At 30.7% G+C, this 18,964-nt stretch overlaps 3 protein-coding genes across 3 annotated transcripts; 2 read left to right on the top strand and 1 right to left on the bottom strand.

The window, feature by feature from the left end:
- Positions 1-269: 269 nt before the first annotated feature.
- Positions 270-2,008, bottom strand: LOC105645092 (Glutaredoxin family protein). Its single transcript, XM_012230604.4, has one exon. The coding sequence runs from the start codon at positions 1,687-1,689 to the stop codon at positions 469-471; it is 1,221 nt and encodes a 406-aa protein (XP_012085994.1). The 5' UTR covers positions 1,690-2,008; the 3' UTR covers positions 270-468.
- Positions 2,009-8,616: 6,608 nt separating this feature from the next.
- AUG1 (HAUS augmin-like complex subunit) lies at positions 8,617-12,098 on the top strand. The gene is made up of 6 exons (XM_012230603.4): positions 8,617-8,990; positions 9,365-9,497; positions 9,582-9,716; positions 9,902-10,025; positions 11,513-11,650; positions 11,760-12,098. Exons 1-6 carry the CDS (start codon positions 8,732-8,734, stop codon positions 11,865-11,867), a joined length of 897 nt encoding a protein of 298 aa, XP_012085993.1. The 5' UTR covers positions 8,617-8,731; the 3' UTR covers positions 11,868-12,098.
- Positions 12,099-12,798: 700 nt separating this feature from the next.
- On the top strand, positions 12,799-17,087 carry LOC105645089 (Pyridoxamine 5'-phosphate oxidase family protein). The gene is made up of 9 exons (XM_012230602.4): positions 12,799-13,276; positions 13,904-14,074; positions 14,183-14,285; positions 14,618-14,697; positions 14,773-14,850; positions 15,306-15,397; positions 16,240-16,351; positions 16,621-16,746; positions 16,839-17,087. The coding sequence occupies exons 1-9, from the start codon at positions 12,965-12,967 to the stop codon at positions 16,953-16,955; spliced, it is 1,191 nt and encodes a 396-aa protein (XP_012085992.1). The 5' UTR covers positions 12,799-12,964; the 3' UTR covers positions 16,956-17,087.
- Positions 17,088-18,964: the final 1,877 nt, after the last annotated feature.

The following is an 18,964-nucleotide window of genomic DNA, read 5'->3' on the forward strand; positions in this document are numbered from 1 at the left end:
GAAATAATTTTAAAAATTATCTATTACGATTGATTTGATTTATAAATGAGCTATAAATTAAATATAAACAAATTTAATATTCTCCGGAATTTGGTTTTACCTAAACGCCAGCCTCTTCCGAACGTTTTTGAGTGTAAGAAAAGAAATCCAATCTATGAATTTAAAATCTAATTTGAGAAAGAAAAAAAAAACACCATAAAACGGAAGAACAAACCTTTAATTTCCAAAACTGGGAGGAGAAAGATAATAATAATTGCAAACAAGCTTAATGAACAACAATCAAAGAAAACTGTTCATTTATTTTTCTATTCCAACCTGTTCAAAGAGACGATGAACAACAAACATTACACTTGCATATTGAACTGTTTAACAAATGTAACACAACAAAATCAAAATAAACAATATCTCAAAAGCATTAGTAATTAATCAGAAAACTAGTAATTAAGCAATATAAACACCACCAATCAGTCATGAGCAACAAGGGCAACGAATCAATCCATTTTCATTACAATCTTGACATCTTCTCAGCTTATCCTCCTCCAAATCAAAAACCTTTCTACTTCCGTTACAGTTTGGACATGGCAGAAATCTTGCATCTCCACAGCTTTCACATACAAATTTTGGATCTTTAACAGGAAATCCTTCTAAAAGTTTAGCTAATTCACCTGTTTCATTTAACTGCTTTATCTCTTCTACTCCACCAATATGGTTTTCTCTTATAAAAACTTGTGGCAAGCTCATTGCTTTCCCTTTAAGCATACTCTGCAACTCTTTTCTATATGAAGAATCCATTGAAATGTCTCTTTCATCGACGGGAACTCGAAAACCCCTGAATATCATTCTTACTGCACAACAATCCTCATAAGTTTTTCTAATTCCTCTCAAACTTGTATAATATAGAACAATTTTGTTATCTTGGAAAATGAACCCATTCTTGAATGAAGAATTGATGGGACTAGAACCAACTGATTTTATACTTTTGGATTCTTTAGTGTAGCCTAATTGCCTTGATGATAATGCACGCCTGTAACTGGAAACAACATTTGGATCCATATTAGAAAGAAAGGATTCCTCTGATAAATGCTTCCATAAAGGCTTTGACAATGAAAACGACTTATCGACTTCTATTTCTTCAGATTTGACAAAATCAAAAGAATCATTAAGCTTTTTAACAGACTCATCAAAGCCCAGATGGTGAAATGAGTTGGATTTGGGGGATATTAGAACATAATCATCAGAAATTGATGATTTTTTGTTCGAATTAGAATTACCCATTTCGAAATCCAACTCATCCAGACCGTCCATTAGCTCCCAGGTGTTGATGACTGAGTCAGGAGAAAGAGACTCCCCTGGGTCAGCTGGAATCAAGGTTTTATTACTGTTTATGGTGGATTTTTGTGGCGATTGAGTCTGATCAGGGAATTTGGGATGAGTTATGGGTTCAATAAGGAGAAGAGAGCCATAAGTAGTAGAAGTAAGAGAAACAAGATGATGAGAATCACCTTTTCTTGAAGGTGGATGATGAACAAGAGGGGTTTGAAGAGAAAGAGCTCTAGGCATCGGAGACGGGGAATGTTGTGAAGAAGTAGTCAAAAAAGAGTAATCTAAAGAATGGTTTTCTTCAAGAGGGTCATTGTTGTTTTTGTTCTTGGAGAGAACAGTATTGGGTCTTGAAGCAGAACAGCCCATGAATGGAGAGAAATCAAGAAAATATGGATAGGTCTTTGTCTCTAGACTGTTCTTTTGCTTCTGCTTCTTCTTTTTCCTTAACTTTGGTGGTTTGCTTTGGGGATTGTGTGGTTTGTTGATGAAGAAGCTTTTTGAGAAGATTTTGGTTCTTTTAACTTCGTAATTTATCAAAGTTTTTAACTTTTTGATTTGGTGTTGTGCTTTTTGGATTTATGAATGTACCCTTTTGAAGATATTGTTTTTTTGTTGCTTTTTAGAGACAAAAAGATAAAAACGAGGCAGAAGTTGGAGGACGTTGGAGTTTGGAGGCTATAGAGAGAGAGGGTATTAGTTGGCAAGAAAGACCTTTCAAGGGAGTTGGGTGGGGAAGAAGATGGATATTTTATTTTGTGTGAGAATTATTTTATTTATTTATTTAGAATTTGTTATAGATAAAATTATGGAAGTAGAATTGTCAGAAATAGTGCAAAATTTGAATCAAAATACATTTTAGTTAGTTATTGGCAGTCCTTGCCACATTTGGATGTTTCTAAGGTAAATTTTCCTTTATTTATACTTCAACTTATGTTTTTTATTGTAATATATTAAATCAACTCAAATCTTTTGATATTTAGAAAGTAAAAAAAAATTAATATAAAAGAAAATGAAAATGCTTGGATATTTAAATTTGCTTTTTAATTTTCATGGAACTAATTGGATTTATATTTTGAATAATTAAAAAAAATTATCAATATGATGTAATTTCTAAACATTTTTAAAAATAATGTGATGAGCTCTAATGTATAAAAAAAATTAAATCCAATTACATATATAATTATTAATAATAGATATGAAGTTAAAGAACTTCAACGTATGTAATACCCGAATTTTCAATTTAAAAAATTTTGGTTTCAAAATTCAATGAAAATACTATCTTAGGAAGATTTTAGGGTAACGAATTTATTTTTCCATTATATTATATATATATATATATATATTTTTTTTTTTTTTTTTGAAATATTTTCTTGAAAGGACAAGTTTGGAATACAATTTTTGTCTTTCTATAGTTGCGGTCCATCATATTATGGTAGGAAATAATTTAGAAATTGTATATTTTTTTTATAAATATCTTTCTTTTACATTATTTATAATATGAGTTTTTTTAAATATTTAAAAATATAAGTTGGAAATAACTTGCCAATTTCTACAAATTTATTATTATTGGATTTTAATTTTAGCCAAATAAAACTATTTTCTCGTTTTTTTAAGCACAGAAAATCATGAATTTAAAGTAATAATAAAAATTTTGGCAATGGTCAGAAGAATTTTTATCTTATTCAAAATAGTCTCTTTCAAAGTCAGTTTGGAAAAGCATGCCTAGTTGTATTTTCTACATCACAATCATTTCTACCGATTGATTATTTTTGTGGTGAATTGATTTGAATTGGGAATTGAAACTTGCAATCCAACAAAATTTTTAGGTAATTTTACTTCAAGTTTTTAATTTTTCTTTCTCATATTTGTGAAAAATCAAAAAAAAAATTGATATTCATGCATAATAATAAAATAAAAGCATATATTATTTCACATAAATATAACCAATAAATGGTTTAGATTAGCAAAATGAACTGCATCGTTAAATAAATTTTATTTATAGAATTGATGGCCAAAATGTAATTATAAAGATCCGATAAATTAAAAACAAAGTAAATAAATGTCATAGTTATTAGTAATATTAAATTTAATACAACTATAAATGTGTAGATACCATTCGTTCTATTTTCTAAATCATATATGTAGTAGTAATTTTACACGCTAAACTCTAATAAATCGTTAAACGGTACTCATTGATAAGCAAAAATTATTGAAATTGAATCCTTTTATACTCAAAACATTGATTAAAATTTATATTTTAAGAATTTAATTGTATAGTCCTCAATTTTACACTATTTAAGTAAATTATTTTTGTCAATTTGTTAATTAAAAAAATAAATAGTATAACAGAAACGAAACAAGAGGTTTTGACTCTTGTATTTAAAGTAACTTAGAGATTAAATAATATTCAGTCATTTATATATTTTTATATGTCATATATCGTAATTAGCTCATGCATTCGTTAGGAAAAATAATAATAATTTATTAATAATTAATAAAAAAATTTAATACTTTGAAACCAAAAAAAGTAAATAGTAAAATCACTCAATTATTAATACTTATGTCATTGTCGTCAATTTTTTATCAGTATTTTTACTAATTTAGTACATTTAAAAAAAATTATTTTATTATATAGTGTTATCTTAGATCGGTCAGCCTTTCAATAAATAAAAAAATCATTATACCATCGTTAAACTAAATTGATCTATTGTCACTTTCTACCATAAATGTGGATTGAATTTAAAAGATAACCTTCTAATTAAAGTATGATATATTTAATATTGCAATGTTCCCTCGAGATTATTAAATTCATTCGCTTCTTTCAATCATTTTGTCGTCTAACAAATAATAGTTCACATTCTTTAAGAGGTTGGTTGGATCAATCTTCATCTATTTCTAAGTTCTCTCTCTCTATATATATATATTCAAACTTTCCTTCTTCTTTATTTTTCTTTATTTTAGAAAGTGCTGACCAAATTCCTATGATTTGTTTTTAATGTGATTTGGAAATTAGAAGCAAAGCAAGCACAATTATATTATAACTGAGTACTTATTATAGTTTAGTATAAATGGAATTAGTTGGAATCACTTATTAGTTAATCAAGTATAGTTGGAATCACTTCAATGTGAAGAATGAGTATGGTCTAGTTAGTCTTATTGATAGTATGAGGAGTGAAAAATTTTGAGAATTCAAATTACTTTGCAATATAACAGTTATCAAGTTAAAATAAAAACATAATTAAATTTTTTTATCCATTAAATTATTAAAATTTTATTTATTGATACTGAGTCTCTAAATTTTTATTTTTACTAAAATTTTATTTATATTGAATCTCAGGTTGTATTTTTTGCTTAACGATCAACTGTTACTGGTCATTTTGAGTTTAATGTCGTGATTACTGACTATAAAGCAATGTTAGTCTCTAGGTTTGATATTTCTGACAAGTGGATTGAAAGACAAACTAATGTATGTGTTGTTGGTGGTGGTGTGCCCACTCAAGTGGGATCCACACAGTTTGAAAAGAAAAAAAATAATAAAGAGAAAAAAAAAACGTGTTGTTTGAAAAAACAAAAGGTTGGTTGACAACCATTCAAAGGTCGGCAACCAACTACGAAATTAATGGAGAGCCGTGTGTAACAAACACACGACTCTCTCATTCCCTCTCCTACGAAATTAATGGAGAGGATGTTTCTCAGTTTAAATGCACCAACAAAAAACGAGTGAGAGATCAATAGAGAGTTTTAGTTTTAAGAGGGTTCTTAAAACTAAGGGTTTAGATAAATAGTGAAGATTATTAGGGTGTTTTGGGAAACACTTGTGAGTGCCACTATTTTGTATTACTCTTTGTGTACCTACTATTTTTCATAGTGGAAGAAATATTCAGAGTTGGTCCTGTGGACGTAGCCCTAAACAGTTGAGGGTGAACCACGTAAATTTCTATGTGTCCCATTTCTATTTTTCCGCTGCTTAATTGTTTTCGTAATTTTATTGCCGGTATCTTAACAAGTGGTATCAGAGCTGATTTCTAACAAGTGGTATCAGAGCTGATGCCTAACGAGTGGTATCAGAGCTGATGCCTAACGAGTGGTATCAGAGCTGATTTACGAAGACACAGTGATCTGAAGTAGTCTTTTTGTAACCTTGCTCCCCCATAACAGACTCAAATTTCTTGTACCACTGTCTTGGTGCCTGCTTCAAGCCGTACAGGCTCTTCTTCAGTTTACAAACACAATCTTCTTTCCCCTTTTTTTATGAAACCCTCTGGCTGCTCCATATATATTTTTTCTTCCAAATCTCCATGTAGGATGGCAGTCTTTACATCCATTTGCTCGATTTCTAGATCAAAACTGGCGGCCATTCCGAGCACTGTCCGAATGGATGTCATTTTCACAACTGGTGAAAAGATCTCATCAAAATCTATACCCTTTCTTTGATTGAATCCTTTCACAATCAGTCTAGCTTTGAATCGTGGTTGGGAGCTGTGTTCTTCTTGCTTGATCCTGAACACCCACTTGTTCTTCAAAGCTTTCTTGCCTTTGGGCAACTTTACCTTTACCAGCTCAAATGTTTTATTCTCATGCAATGATTTCATTTCATCTTGCATGGCTTTAATCCAGTTCCTTTTGTGTTCACTTTCCATTGCTTCTTCAAAGCATTCAGGTTCTCCCCCGTCAGTCATCAATACATATTCATTTGTTGAATATCTAGTAGATGGTTGTCTGACTCTACTAGACCTTCTTAATGTTTGAGAACCTTCCAGTGCTGGTGGCTGAACATGAACACCATCAAAATCTTCTTCTGGTTCATTCTGATGAGGAACTTCTGGATTTTCTAACTCTGGCTCTTGTTCTTGTGGAACATTTTCTTCATTTCCAACTTGTCTTTGTTCTGTTGCTGGAGGAACTATTTGCACATCTGTTGAATCATCTTCAGATCTATTGGCAGCTTGCTTCTGAGTCTTTTCAACATCTTCAATAGTCTGATTTTTAACAAATACATCATCTCTACTTCTTATCATCTTTTTCTGGATTGGATCAAAAAATCTATAGCCAAATTGATCTTGGCCATAGCCAATGAATACACATTGTCGAGTTTTGACATCAAGCTTAGACCTCTCATCCTTAGGAATATGCACAAATGCTTTGCAACCAAACACCTGCAAGTAATCATAGGAAACATTCTTTCCTGACCATACTCTTTGTGGATTATCATACTGAAGAGGAACACAAGGTGAACGATTTATAAGATGAACTGCTGTAAGAAGAGCTTCACCCCCAAAATCTTTTAGACAACTTTACATGTGAGAATAAACATCTGACTCTCTCCATTTAAGTTCTATTCATCCTCTCAGCCAAACCATTCAGTTGCGGCGTCTTGGGAGGTGTTGTTTGATGTCGAATACCATGCTCTTTGCAGAAAGTATCAAATGGCCCAGTGTATTCTCCACCATTATCTGTTCTGATGCACTTCAGCTTCTTGCCCGTTTGTCGCTCAACCAAGTTTAGAAATTGCCGATTAGCTGCAGGGATGATGGAAAGTTTGGCTGACGTCCCCACTTGAGCGTGCAGGGGGAGATTTGTTGGTGGTGGTGTGCCCACTCAAATGGGATCCACACAGTTTGAAAAGAAAAAAAAAATAATAAAGAGAAAAAAAAACGTGCTGTTTGAAAAAGCAAAAGGTTGGTTGCCAACCATTCAAAGGTCGGCAACCAACTACGAAATTAATGGAGAGCCGTGTGTAACAAACACACGACTCTCTCATTCCCTCTCCTATTTATAGGAGAGGATGTTTCTCAGTTTAAATGCACCAACAAAAAACGAGTGAGAGATCAATAGAGAGTTTTAGTTTTAAGAGGGTTCTTAAAACTAAAGGTTTAGACAAATAGTGAAGATTATTAGGGTGTTTTGGGAAACACTTGTGAGTGCTACTATTTTGTATTACTCTCTGTGTACCTACTATTTTTGATAGTGGAAGAAATATTCGGAGTTGGTCCCGTGGACGTAGCCCTAAACAGTTGAGGGTGAACCACGTAAATTTCTTTGTGTCTCATTTCTATTTTTCCTCTGTTTAATTATTTTCGTAATTTTATTACCGGTATCCTAACATGTATTCACTCTCTTGTAAGAGTATTTTACCGTCATACTCGGTTTTTATCTTAGGAATTATCTATTGAATTATTTTTCTTGCAATGAATATATCATTGTTTCTCTTTAAAAAAAAAAAAAATTAGAGAGAGACGATCACACACATTAATTTCGCATTGAATTTGATTGAGATTTCCTTTATTTCAGTTAAAATTTAATCAATAAACTTTTATTTATCCAATTTGAGGTTCAAAATTTTTATATTTATTTTTATTTTCATAGAATTAAACCTTAATAAGTTAATAGTACTGCGTCGTACCAATGAGAAATGGAACGATGATCTGTATTTTTGTGCCCCCAACAAACATATTAAATAGACAAATGATACAACCAGATCATATGATAACTGAATGGTATCCACGTGGGGTTGTGTCTGTTAGGTCGTCTTCACGCCACAGTTTGTTGTTAATTTTTCCACCACAATATCCGTACTCGTACACCCGTGAACTCTTTCTGGTTCTAGTTTTTGCCAGCTTGGTTCAAATGCGTAAAAACAAGGTTGTAAGGGTCTGTTTTCAGCGCTTGTTAGTTCTTATAGTCGCTGTTTATAGAACGAGAAATGTTTGATAAAAATAATTTATTAATTTAAAATGATAAAAATAATTTAATTGTTTTATTAGTTAAATTCGAAAAAAAAATAATGAGTATGGTCTGTTAAAAAAATTTAATTAATTTGTGTGAAATGTCTCATAAAAAAACTCAATCAAACACTACAATTAATAGAGATAAAATTTTGATTATGATCAAAATGTTAAAAAGATTTGTTGTAGAATATGGTCTAAGTGATTGAAATGGTTTATGAATTATTTGAAATTCAATTGAACGAATTAAATTCTGAGTTTAAATCTATAAAGTTCAAGTTTTATAAACAAGTCGAGCTAAAAAAAGAGAAAATTATAATTTTGTCCCTATGAAATATTGAAATTAACTGCCTTTTCATGTTTCCTACAAATTATTTTTTAATGAGATATAGATTAACTAAATATTATGCAAAAGAATTTGTCAAAGAAACATAATAAGTATATATTTATTTATTTGTTTTTTTAATATTTTATATTGTTTAGGCGCTAAAATTGCATTTGAAAAAATCCATTTCTAAATTGCTAATAATCCGTAGACCGTAGTATAATCGAAACACGGTCGTTTTGCTTAAAGGAAGAATTCGTCTTCCATGTCCAAGGCTCCAACGGCAGAGAAAGCAACTCTTTAATTCTCTTTCCCATCCGAAACAGAAACTCCGATTGGCAAATTCGAAAAGAATCAAATGAGCGATATAATTTCTGGGGTTGATACTCCAGTAACTGAAGCGAAAAGCGGCAGCGATGGTGCTAAAGTTGCAGAGGTGAAAACTTGGCTCGCCTCTCAATTTGATGCCGCTGGAAAAGAGGTTCCTGAATTTGAATATACTTCTCGAAGCATAGCTCATTTGTACAATTTGGCTTCTGTTTCTCAAGCTAAGACGCAGGCTGCTAATATTCTCGCTAACGATTTCCGCTTGAAGGCCACTGAGTATCGTGCCCAAGGTCTGTCTTTTATTGTTTTTGTAATGATTTGTTAAGGTTATCATATATTCTTATGTTAGATTACATTTTTGTTTTATGATTCGTGTATTTGACAATTGATCTGTTAGGCTTTCCGTTTCATTTGTTATGAAATATTTAATTTTGTTTTTTTCGCTGTTTACTGTAATGATTTGGGTATTTCTAATGTTCAAGCTTCGTTTTTTTTCCTCGTCAATTTATGCCTTTTGCATTTAATCTGCTGTGGGATTTGTTTGATCTATTATGATTCTTTTTTTGTTCATTATAATTATGTGGCTATTTACATTTTATAAGATATAGCTATTTATGCTTTTTAGATTTGTGAAACAATTATTTGGTTGATTTCATGGCTATAGCTGCAAGGATTAGAGAGATATTGGAGGGTGTTGAATTAGCACAAGAGGGTTTGCCTTCAAATGTAGTTGGTTCAGCTCAAGTTCTTGCAAATGTGGCAAACTTGTTGAACATAAGAGATACTGAACTAAGTAGGTGTGTCTTTAATCTGCCTCTTAAATTCTATTTTCTATTTTGTTGTTTTGGTGTTTGTAGTTTTAACTGGACTACTTTGTACAGTTTTCTTGTAGCAATGGGGGATATTTCCTTAAGGAAGACTGGAGTAGAGGAAAAGAGAGCTAAAGCACAGAAGGAGTCTAAAATTCTTCTTGATTATACTCGGAAGGCAATAGCAAGGCTTACCTATCTAAAAAGGTAAATTATTACATGTAACTTTAGGTTCTCTTTCAAGCATATTTCAAGTTCTGCTCTACTATATCTGCTAATCTGTCTTTAAACCTATCTTTCTATTTTAAGAAAACTGGTGTTTCAATTTCATGAAAGGATGCTCTTTCTCTCTCCTTCTCTATTTCTCATATTTTCTGAATATGCTTTGTTAGAACACTTGCACAACTTGAGGATGATGTAGCTCCCAGTGAAGCTCAAATGGAAAACTGGAAGACAAATTTGGCAATTATGGCATCAAAGGAGCGTCAATATCTGCAGCAGTATTCCAACTACAAGGTATCTATCATTTGTTAATTGTCATCATTGCCCGGATAGAAAATTAAGTTATAGTGCTAATATTTAAAGGTCAGCTACCATGTCCTTGGTCAGGTTCTTTGAGTATCTATATGCTCCTTTTGTCCAATACTTACTGTCTCGGCATGGAGATTAAAAGAAGTCATTTGAAAGGGTTATTTTCATTATTTTCCCAAATTTACTCTCAATAATTGTTTTAGTGGGAAAAATGACAAAGAGTTTAGTGAATCTTTTGAAGAGTATTATTGAGAAAACAATCTTTAAACTTGTTGACTTTTATCTTAAAAGGGAAAGTGGACATTCATTTTGCGACATCCCAAAATAGCTAAGTGGACACTCGTTGTTGGTGGAAGGAGTATTAAGTAAAAGATTTGCACTACCATTAAATGGTTTCGTTGGTCCCTTTCTGTTTACCACAACTGCTCTTAAATGTTAGCTATTCTGACACTGTGACATGTTTGTATTAAATGATTTAATTGTTGAAAAGCAAAGGGAGTATGAGATTATATTATATTTTTGGAGATTGAATTCCTCTTTCTTGCTTGGCTAGTTTGAAGGTTTCAAAGCTATACAGTTCTGTGTTGTTATGTTTTCTCATTTTCCTTTTTTTATTTTTTTCTTTCTGGGAAAGTCTGCATTTCTTAGTCAAATTCCTATTTTGTCTATTGAAGAATGTTTGCCCATGAGCAGGGTTAGGTTTGTTCATAAGGAACGATTGAGCTCATTGAACTAGAAATTTGAAAGAGAATGCATTTTCTAATAGCTGTTATCAGGAAATCAAGAAAGGACTGACGGTTTTGAAAGAACTCAAACTGTACATTTGTTTGAAAAGGAAAAAAAAGGAAAAAAGAAAGAGAGTTTGCGCTCCTATGAATATTTAGAGGACATATGTGTTGTTGTATAAAAAATGAACAGTTGTCATCATCGTTAAAGGAGAGATTTCCTACAATTGCCTTTTTATAACTGTACTTCAATATTTGGTATTGATTTTTATATAGTGGACAATCAGTGTTTTGTTAGAATGAGTTGAAGTCAAGCTAGGAGCATTTATAGGTACGTTAACATATTGTGAACACTCTTGGTTGAATAGCATTTAATGGACAAGGCTAAATTCTATAAAATCATGAGTTCGAATTGAAATAATGGGTACAATGGAATATATATATATTATGACAATTACAAGCAGCAAAAACATCAATACTAGTCAATTAAAAAATATGGTATACTGGTATGTCTTACACCTGAGACAGAATTCAATGAAAAGAAATCTATCTGAATCCTCGTTGAGTGAGATTCTGTATTTTTGATAATCAGTAAATGATTATAAGAATTCAGATGAAGTTTCAATGTTGTACTTTGATTTTCTTATTAAGGCCATCTACATGGTGATAATTTAAATGCATTACTTCCTTGCTTTTCTCTGTGGATGTTTTCTTATCATGGTCTGCCATGAATTGTTCTCTGAACAGGCAGTTCTTAATCGTGTGGGCTACACACCAGAGATCAGCCATGGAGTGCTTGTTGAAATGGCTGAACACAGAAAAGAGTTGGAGAAGAAAACCAAGCCCATCATGGATGCTTTAAGGAGTTACAAAGACTTGCCACCGGTAAATTGGCAATTTACAATATAAAAATTGTTATCATGCATCCTTCTTTTATAATGTCAAGATAGAAGATTTTTAAATTATTTTATTAATTAACTGTATATTACTTCAGGATAAAACTTTAGCTGCTTTAGCAATAGAGGATAAGAAACGACAGTATGCTGCTGCTGAAAAGTATCTTGAAGATGTATTGCAGTCGGCCCTTGCCACTTCAGATTAACACCAGAGCATAAAAATCGTCGTCGTATTTCTGTATTTATTCCTGTACTTAATTTTTGCTGTTGCAGAACTTATGAAGGGGTTCTCTGTTTCTGGTTTTTTCTTTGTTGTTCAGCAAGTGTTTCATTAATGCAGTGTTAAGAGTGGAATACAAAAAACAAAATGTCGTAGTATATATGTTCGACTTGTTTCCGTAATACTTAAAATTTTCCTTTTTTTTTTAATTTTTAAATAGATATTCTCATTTATTAATTTAACTATAACTCAAGACTTTTTTTTTTCCATAAATTAAATAAAACGAGAATATTGTAATTAGCGGCCGTACAATATATAATATAATATTAGACATGGAGATATTAAAATAAATTAGGAAAGGAATCTGTGTAAATTATAACAACATATTTAAATATAATCTATCCAATATTTCAATTTTTTTAAATATATTTATTGTCAACAGTGTTTCGGACTCATTTTATATATGCACAAATATTAAAATACTTTCCAAATAGATTAAATATGAATAATTGAATAGTTAATATTATATAGGATATTAAACTCTAAATAAACTATCTTTATTCTATAATACTTGTCACATTTGTAGTTTTAAGTAGTAATAAATATTTTTTTTTCATATTTACCCTTTGTATATAACGAATAATTATTACTTTAATTTAATAATTTTCTTAGAGAATTAATATTAAATTAAAAGTAATATAGTAAATTTATTCAATAGTTTATCGCAATTTAGATAAATTTAATGAATTTTTAAAAAATGTGAAATAAAAAATGTGATAAATATTATGAAACAGAGATAATAATAGTTTTTGATGAAAAGATTAAATAGATAAATAGCGGTAAATATCAAGGACGGAATAAGTGATTAAGTAGGAATGTGATTATTAATTTCTAGCAAAGCTTCAATACGAAATAGTTATTAGGGCTGAACCGGAAAGAGAAGATGCAAGCGACTGAATTTCAAATAATATGAAAATATAAATATATTCGTGTGTTTCTTACAGAACCTCACTCCTGTCTCTGGCATCAAACCCTCTTCAAAACCCTTCTCTTCTCGTATCTCTGTCTATCTGCTGAATAATAATGGAATCTATTTCGAGTTCAATGTTCGTCTCTAGATTCCCTGAAACAGTCCCAATTATCAACACCTCATCTTCTTCATATGCTTCTTCTCCTTCTTCATCTTCTTCTTCTTCTTCTTCTTCTTCTTCTGACATAATCTACCTATCAGATAAGCGAATTGGGTCTCTCAAATTTCCTGAAACTGCTCGTTTTCCAGGCCTTCGGACTCGGGCTCTTGCACGTGAGCTATCAGGTGGGGAAGGAGAAGATCACAGGCCTTTGGATAATGGGTTCAGCTTTCTTTCTGATGATGAGTCTCTTTTTTTCTCTCAGGTTATTATTATTATTATTTTTGTTTTATCCATATTTTTCTTTTTCAGGTTTGGATTAATTATAGAATTTATTTGAAATATTTTGCTTTACCAACTTTTACTTTGAACTGATTAGCTTTAGTTGCTTGTAACCATGTTCGATTTGGATTTCCTATGCAAATTCTATCAATTTTGACATGATTTGGTTCAAGCACAACTATATCATAGAATTAAAAATTTTAGAATTCAAAATTTCATTTATATCAAATGTGAAAGTGTGGATTTTCTTAATGAGTTCCATGAAATTTTAATGCCATTTGTTCCAAACAAGCTCTTAATGTTGTTAGCACATCATATAACAATTTGAAGTTCCTGATGTTAAACAATTATTATCTCCTCGAAGGATTATGATCTGTATAAGTAAAATAGGAGGCAGTGGCAACATGTGGAATGCCGAATTGTTCTCATGCCCCCCTAAGAGTTAGATACTAAAAAGTAAAAATAGGTTGTAGTTTTGCTATGTCCTATGATAATTGTAATACTTGCTTTTATGATATTCGGAGCATTTTCTTTCTATGATGGTGACAATTAATTGACACGTCAAATGGCTCCTCTGGTTGGTATTAATTGCATTTTTCAATCTATGAAGGATAATAATGAAAAGGATGCAGAGAAAATAGTGAAGTTTGAGACACCTTTGGCGGTCGGGGGAACCAGGGCTGGGCTTTTTAGAACTCCAATTTCAGGTGGAGTGCAAAGTGCAACCTCAGCTCATGGATTACCTCGACCAGCCTTAGCAGTCCGCAATTTGATGGAGCAGGTGAAGGCTATTCTTTGATCTCATGTTTAATCATCTCCTACAATATGTTTAACTGGTATAGTTCAGCTTGATATAATAGTCCTAAATCTATCTTGCTTTGTAATTAAGGCCAGATTTGCTCATCTATGTACTGTCATGTCTCGAATGCATCATAGAAGAGAAGGATATCCATTTGGTTCCTTGGTTGACTTTGCACCAGATCCAATGGGCCGTAAGTTTTCAAACTTTTAATTACTCTTTTGATCAATTTAATTTTTCTCCGCTTCCTGAGAAAATGTGACGTGTGATTATGCGATATAGCGGGTTTTCTAATTTCTTATGCTTGTGAATTCTATTGATTATAAGAACTTTCCCATCTAGGTCTTTATTATTTATAAATTTCAAATCATTTATCTTGTTTGGCTAAAACATTTGATATATGTATAAGAACCTTATTAATATGGCTTTTGTTGTATTAGGGTGGTATTTAGCTCATACTTTTCATATTAGACATTAATAATGCATTGGATAGTATGACATTGATGGCTTTTGCTTGTCGTGCAGATCCAATATTTTCATTTTCTCCATTGGCTATCCACACACGAAATTTATTAGCAGACCCTAGATGCACGCTCGTTGTGCAGGTTAACTACATGATCATTTAACTCTTAGAGGTTGTCCTTGTCCTTTTAAACTGTATTGACAGTTGGATTTTGTAGATACCTGGATGGAGTGGCTTGTCAAATGCTAGGGTAACAATCTTTGGTGATGTCTTTCCACTTCCAGAAAATCAACAGGTGGTTATCTATCTGTCTTCATTTCACATACTTATGTTTATGTACTTGTATCCTCATAATATAGGTCTGCTTTATTCCCTGCAAAGTTAAGATTTCAATTTTGAACTGTTTTTCTTCATTTTGAATGCAGTTGAACATTTGGAATATATAAATATGGTTATATGTTTTCCTTGCAAGATTATGAAACGGTTAGAAATTAATTTCCCTTCATTTTGAAAAATGAGATGCCTTTTCTTTTTTTCCCTCTTTTCCATCTATCACTTCTTCTTACCCTTCTTCTTCTCTTCTACTAAATTATGGGTTCTGTGGCTGTTCCACACCTGTATATCTACATGTTTACACCAAGTTATGCTGAAATATGAATTTTCGTAATGCTTTTATTATTATTGTCTTGTTTAAAGGATGTTTTGGTTATTGGTACATTAAAATAAAATATCTTGTTGTGTTGCTATTAGGAGTGGGCTCATAAGCAGTACATTGCAAAACATCAACAAGGGCCTTCGCAACAGTGGGGGAATTTCTATTACTTTAGGATGAAGAACATAAGGTTTGTTTCTGGTGCACGTTTGCTTGATTGGGTGCCATTTCCATTTCTTCCTTTGATTTGAGGGATGACAAATTTCTTCTCACCTCACATATTTTGGTTATTTTACTATATGCGACATGTTCATCAATGGTGGAAGCACTATGAGCGAAAGGGAAAAATTACATGAAAATATAACCAGTGTATTACTTTTTAATATTTTCGCTTTTGCGTGTAAGAGCTTTCGTGAACTCTTATTTTGTTGGCATGCTTAGAGGATGACTTTGGTCTCCTTCTACGATAAAGCATGGACTGCTGACAAATATTCAAATCGTTTTGTGGTTGGTTGAGGAAAGCCTAGAAAGAGGTTGATATGTGTCACGAGTGACAGGCATTTTTCTGATGAATTTAATTCTAACGAGTTAAAGGCATTTTTATTTGTACATATCATTTTTCTAATGAAGTTGATATGTATCACAAGAAGTTGATATGTGTCACAATGAAGTTAATTCTACACGTAAACAACCAAATAACATTACTTTATATACACACAAACACAGACAGATACAGACTTGGAAGTAGCAGTACCTTAAACTTTATTCTGTTTTATCTTGTGTATTTTTAGTTGAGTGTGAATTTCTTGTGCAACTATAAATTTGTAAATCTATAAGATGGAAGATATTCTTGAGATGGAGAAAACAGTGTTAAACTTTTTTTCTATTTGTTGACTTTGGTGAATTGAGCACTAACCAACATGCCTTGTCCACAGTGGGCTGGTTGCACCCACATTTTTTCGTTTTACTTCAATCTGTTATTAAACCACACTAAACTTTTAAGTCTCATATTACATGCTCTTATTTTTCCAGTGACATATATTTTATCGGAGGCTTTGGCACTGTTGCTTGGGTTGATGTTAAGGAGTATGAGGCCCTTAAGCCTGATAAAATTGCAGTTGATGGAGGCGAGCAAAATCTCAAGGTGAGCTTGGAAATTGTTGGTCGTTTTAATAGAAACAATATTTAATGGAAATTATGGTATTCTTCGCTCCTTTGGGTGAATGAATTCATTTAGACTGTCTTCTGTTATGAATGATCAGATGATGGAAAAGATTTACTAGTATTTTCTTTTTCAGTTTTGTTTATAAGCTTGTTCAGGAGAGGTGAATTGATAGAATAATTCAGTTTTCATCTTAGTTCCTTATGAATATGATAACTCTTCTGATATTAGGTAATCTGGATTTGTTACAGGAACTTAATGCAATCTTCTCAAAGCCCCTTAAAGAGCTCTTGTCCACCGAAGCAGAAATAGACGATGCTGCTCTTATATCAATAGACAGCAAAGGAATCGATATCCGGGTCCGTCAAGGTGCACAGGTAATACCATCATTGAACTTTTCTTTTCCATGTTCGTCATTGAATGGTGTGGAGCTTGCTGGTGATTATATGGTTTCTTCCACCGTTTTTAGTTCAACATACAGAGGCTATCATTTGAAGAAGGGCATGCGGTTGAAACATTAGAAGAAGCCAAGGCTGCTCTATGGAAACTAATAAACAAAGGCCAAGTTCACAATTTGCAGAAATAAGAATTGGGTGGCATTGCATATTTATGAAATTTATTTACTCTTTAGTCCTTGTGTTATAGCGTATTACATTAGTCAGGACCTTTATTTTCAATAATTTATTAAAATAGTCTTTACATTTTTGTGATCCTCCAATTATATAGTTCTCATCTAGATTGATAGAATGTGAAATTCAAAGAAGTTAGAGAGAATTTCACATTTTATTGTTTGGTTGAAAAACCAAATCCCTGAAATTGAAGAGTATATTTGAAATAAAATTAAGAGGTTCAAATTTCATTATCAATACAAATGATGAAATTGAAAAATTCTGCCTCTCCTAAAATGGTGAATTGAAATTATGATGAAATTATTAGTTTCATGGATCTTTATCTATAGTTTCTCAACCAAACTATAAAATTTGGTAAATATATTAATATATTAATATAGTTTCATGAAATTATTAGTCTTTCTTTTTTATTTTTTTTTTGTTAAATCACAATGAAGTATTAATTTTATATTGTTAAGGAAATTTAAAAAATTAACTTTAGCAAACAAACATTTAGAGTTATATATTCATTTTTTTATCCATATAATATTAAAGTATAATTTTTGTTTATATTAAAATAAAATAAATATAAGTGGTTAATTTATATTATATTTTGCTGCACAAACTACTTGAAATGCTACTTCTTATATACTTAATTCTATTTTTATATAAACAAGTGATCTCAGAATAAAATTTAATCCAATCCCTAGAGCTAATCATTTAGTCCCTAATTTATAAATGCAGATTTTTAAAATTTTAATAGGTGCCCAAAAAGAAAATCAAGCCATCACTCAATCTTCAATTCGTATCCTTAACTCCAAATTAATATCTATATACAACTATAACGAAAAATAATAATAAATTTTTTTTACTCCTATGTAAAAGAAAATAAATGAGATATATGTACAGACACACAAATCCTTGAAATCCTAAAAAGTGATTCAAACAAAACTATATAGTTCTAATTTTTTTTTTCTTCTTTCCTAAATGCTATTTTCTTTTAAATCAAATAGATTTATAATATAAAAGAAAAAAATATTAAGAAAATAAAAAATGCTTAATCATCAATAGACCATCTATTTATTGTAAAGAGATATATATTTCTTACTAAATTAAAATGATAGTAGTTATAAATTATTCAGTAATGAAAAGGAAAATAAAAAATCATTATTAAGAATAAAACTCTTTCAAAACTCACCTAACAAAAAAAATGTTATAACAAAAAAGGAAATAAAAAATCATTATTAAGAATAAAACTCTTTCAAATTTCACCTAATAAAAAATGTTTCGATGCATATATATATATATATATATTAATAAAAAATTATATATATTTTTTAAATTAAAATTTTCAACTGTCTATCATCTCAAGTTTAATTATATAAATTCTATTTTAAAATTTACTTTTTAAAAAATATATCCAATCAAATCTTAAAATAAAGAAAAAATATTAATAAAAGTAATATATTTTTTTCTTCTTTTTTTTATATCTCTTCTAAATAAAATATTATATATATTTTATTTGAAAATTTATTTTTAAAAAATACATCCAATCAAATCATACAAACATCAAGAAAAAAATATTAATAAAAAGAACATATTTTCTTTTTTTTTTTTGTCTATATCCTACAAGAATTAAATATTTAATAAATAAAATAAAACAATATTTTCAAATGTCTCATTATTATTATATATTTATTAAAAAATAAATTTAGCAAAAATAAAACTTAATTTTTAAATGTTTAATTATATATATGTATTCATTTATAAATATATTTTTTAATTCATTAAGAGGGCCTAATGGGCCGAAATAACATTATAGCTACACAACAAAGAACAACCCTCCACTCACTAAATTGGTGAAAACACTTATGGTCGAGAGGATTCGAACTCGAGACCTCTTACTCCTCACATAAGTGAGAAGACAATCAGACCACATATGATTGGCTTAAAAAATAATTTTTATAAATATATCATATAATAAAAT

This window comes from Jatropha curcas, chromosome 2, assembly GCF_041381405.1.
Source record: "Jatropha curcas cultivar XTBG-Jc1 chromosome 2, XTBG_Jcur_1.0, whole genome shotgun sequence".
In the NCBI taxonomy this organism is placed as follows: Eukaryota; Viridiplantae; Streptophyta; class Magnoliopsida; order Malpighiales; family Euphorbiaceae; genus Jatropha; species Jatropha curcas.

Bases quoted from the DNA above. Each gene is read 5' to 3' on its own strand.
- LOC105645092 (XM_012230604.4), bottom strand. From the start codon at position 1,689: ATGGGCTGTTCTGCTTCAAGACCCAATACTGTTCTCTCCAAGAACAAA.
- AUG1 (XM_012230603.4), top strand. From the start codon at position 8,732: ATGAGCGATATAATTTCTGGGGTTGATACTCCAGTAACTGAAGCGAAA. The intron at 9,498-9,581 runs GTGTGTCTTTAA...TACTTTGTACAG, and splicing joins AGAGATACTGAACTAAGTAG to TTTTCTTGTAGCAATGGGGG. The intron at 11,651-11,759 runs GTAAATTGGCAA...ATATTACTTCAG, and splicing joins GTTACAAAGACTTGCCACCG to GATAAAACTTTAGCTGCTTT.
- LOC105645089 (XM_012230602.4), top strand. From the start codon at position 12,965: ATGGAATCTATTTCGAGTTCAATGTTCGTCTCTAGATTCCCTGAAACA. The intron at 14,286-14,617 runs GTAAGTTTTCAA...CTTGTCGTGCAG, and splicing joins TGCACCAGATCCAATGGGCC to ATCCAATATTTTCATTTTCT. The intron at 14,851-15,305 runs GTGGTTATCTAT...TGTTGCTATTAG, and splicing joins CACTTCCAGAAAATCAACAG to GAGTGGGCTCATAAGCAGTA.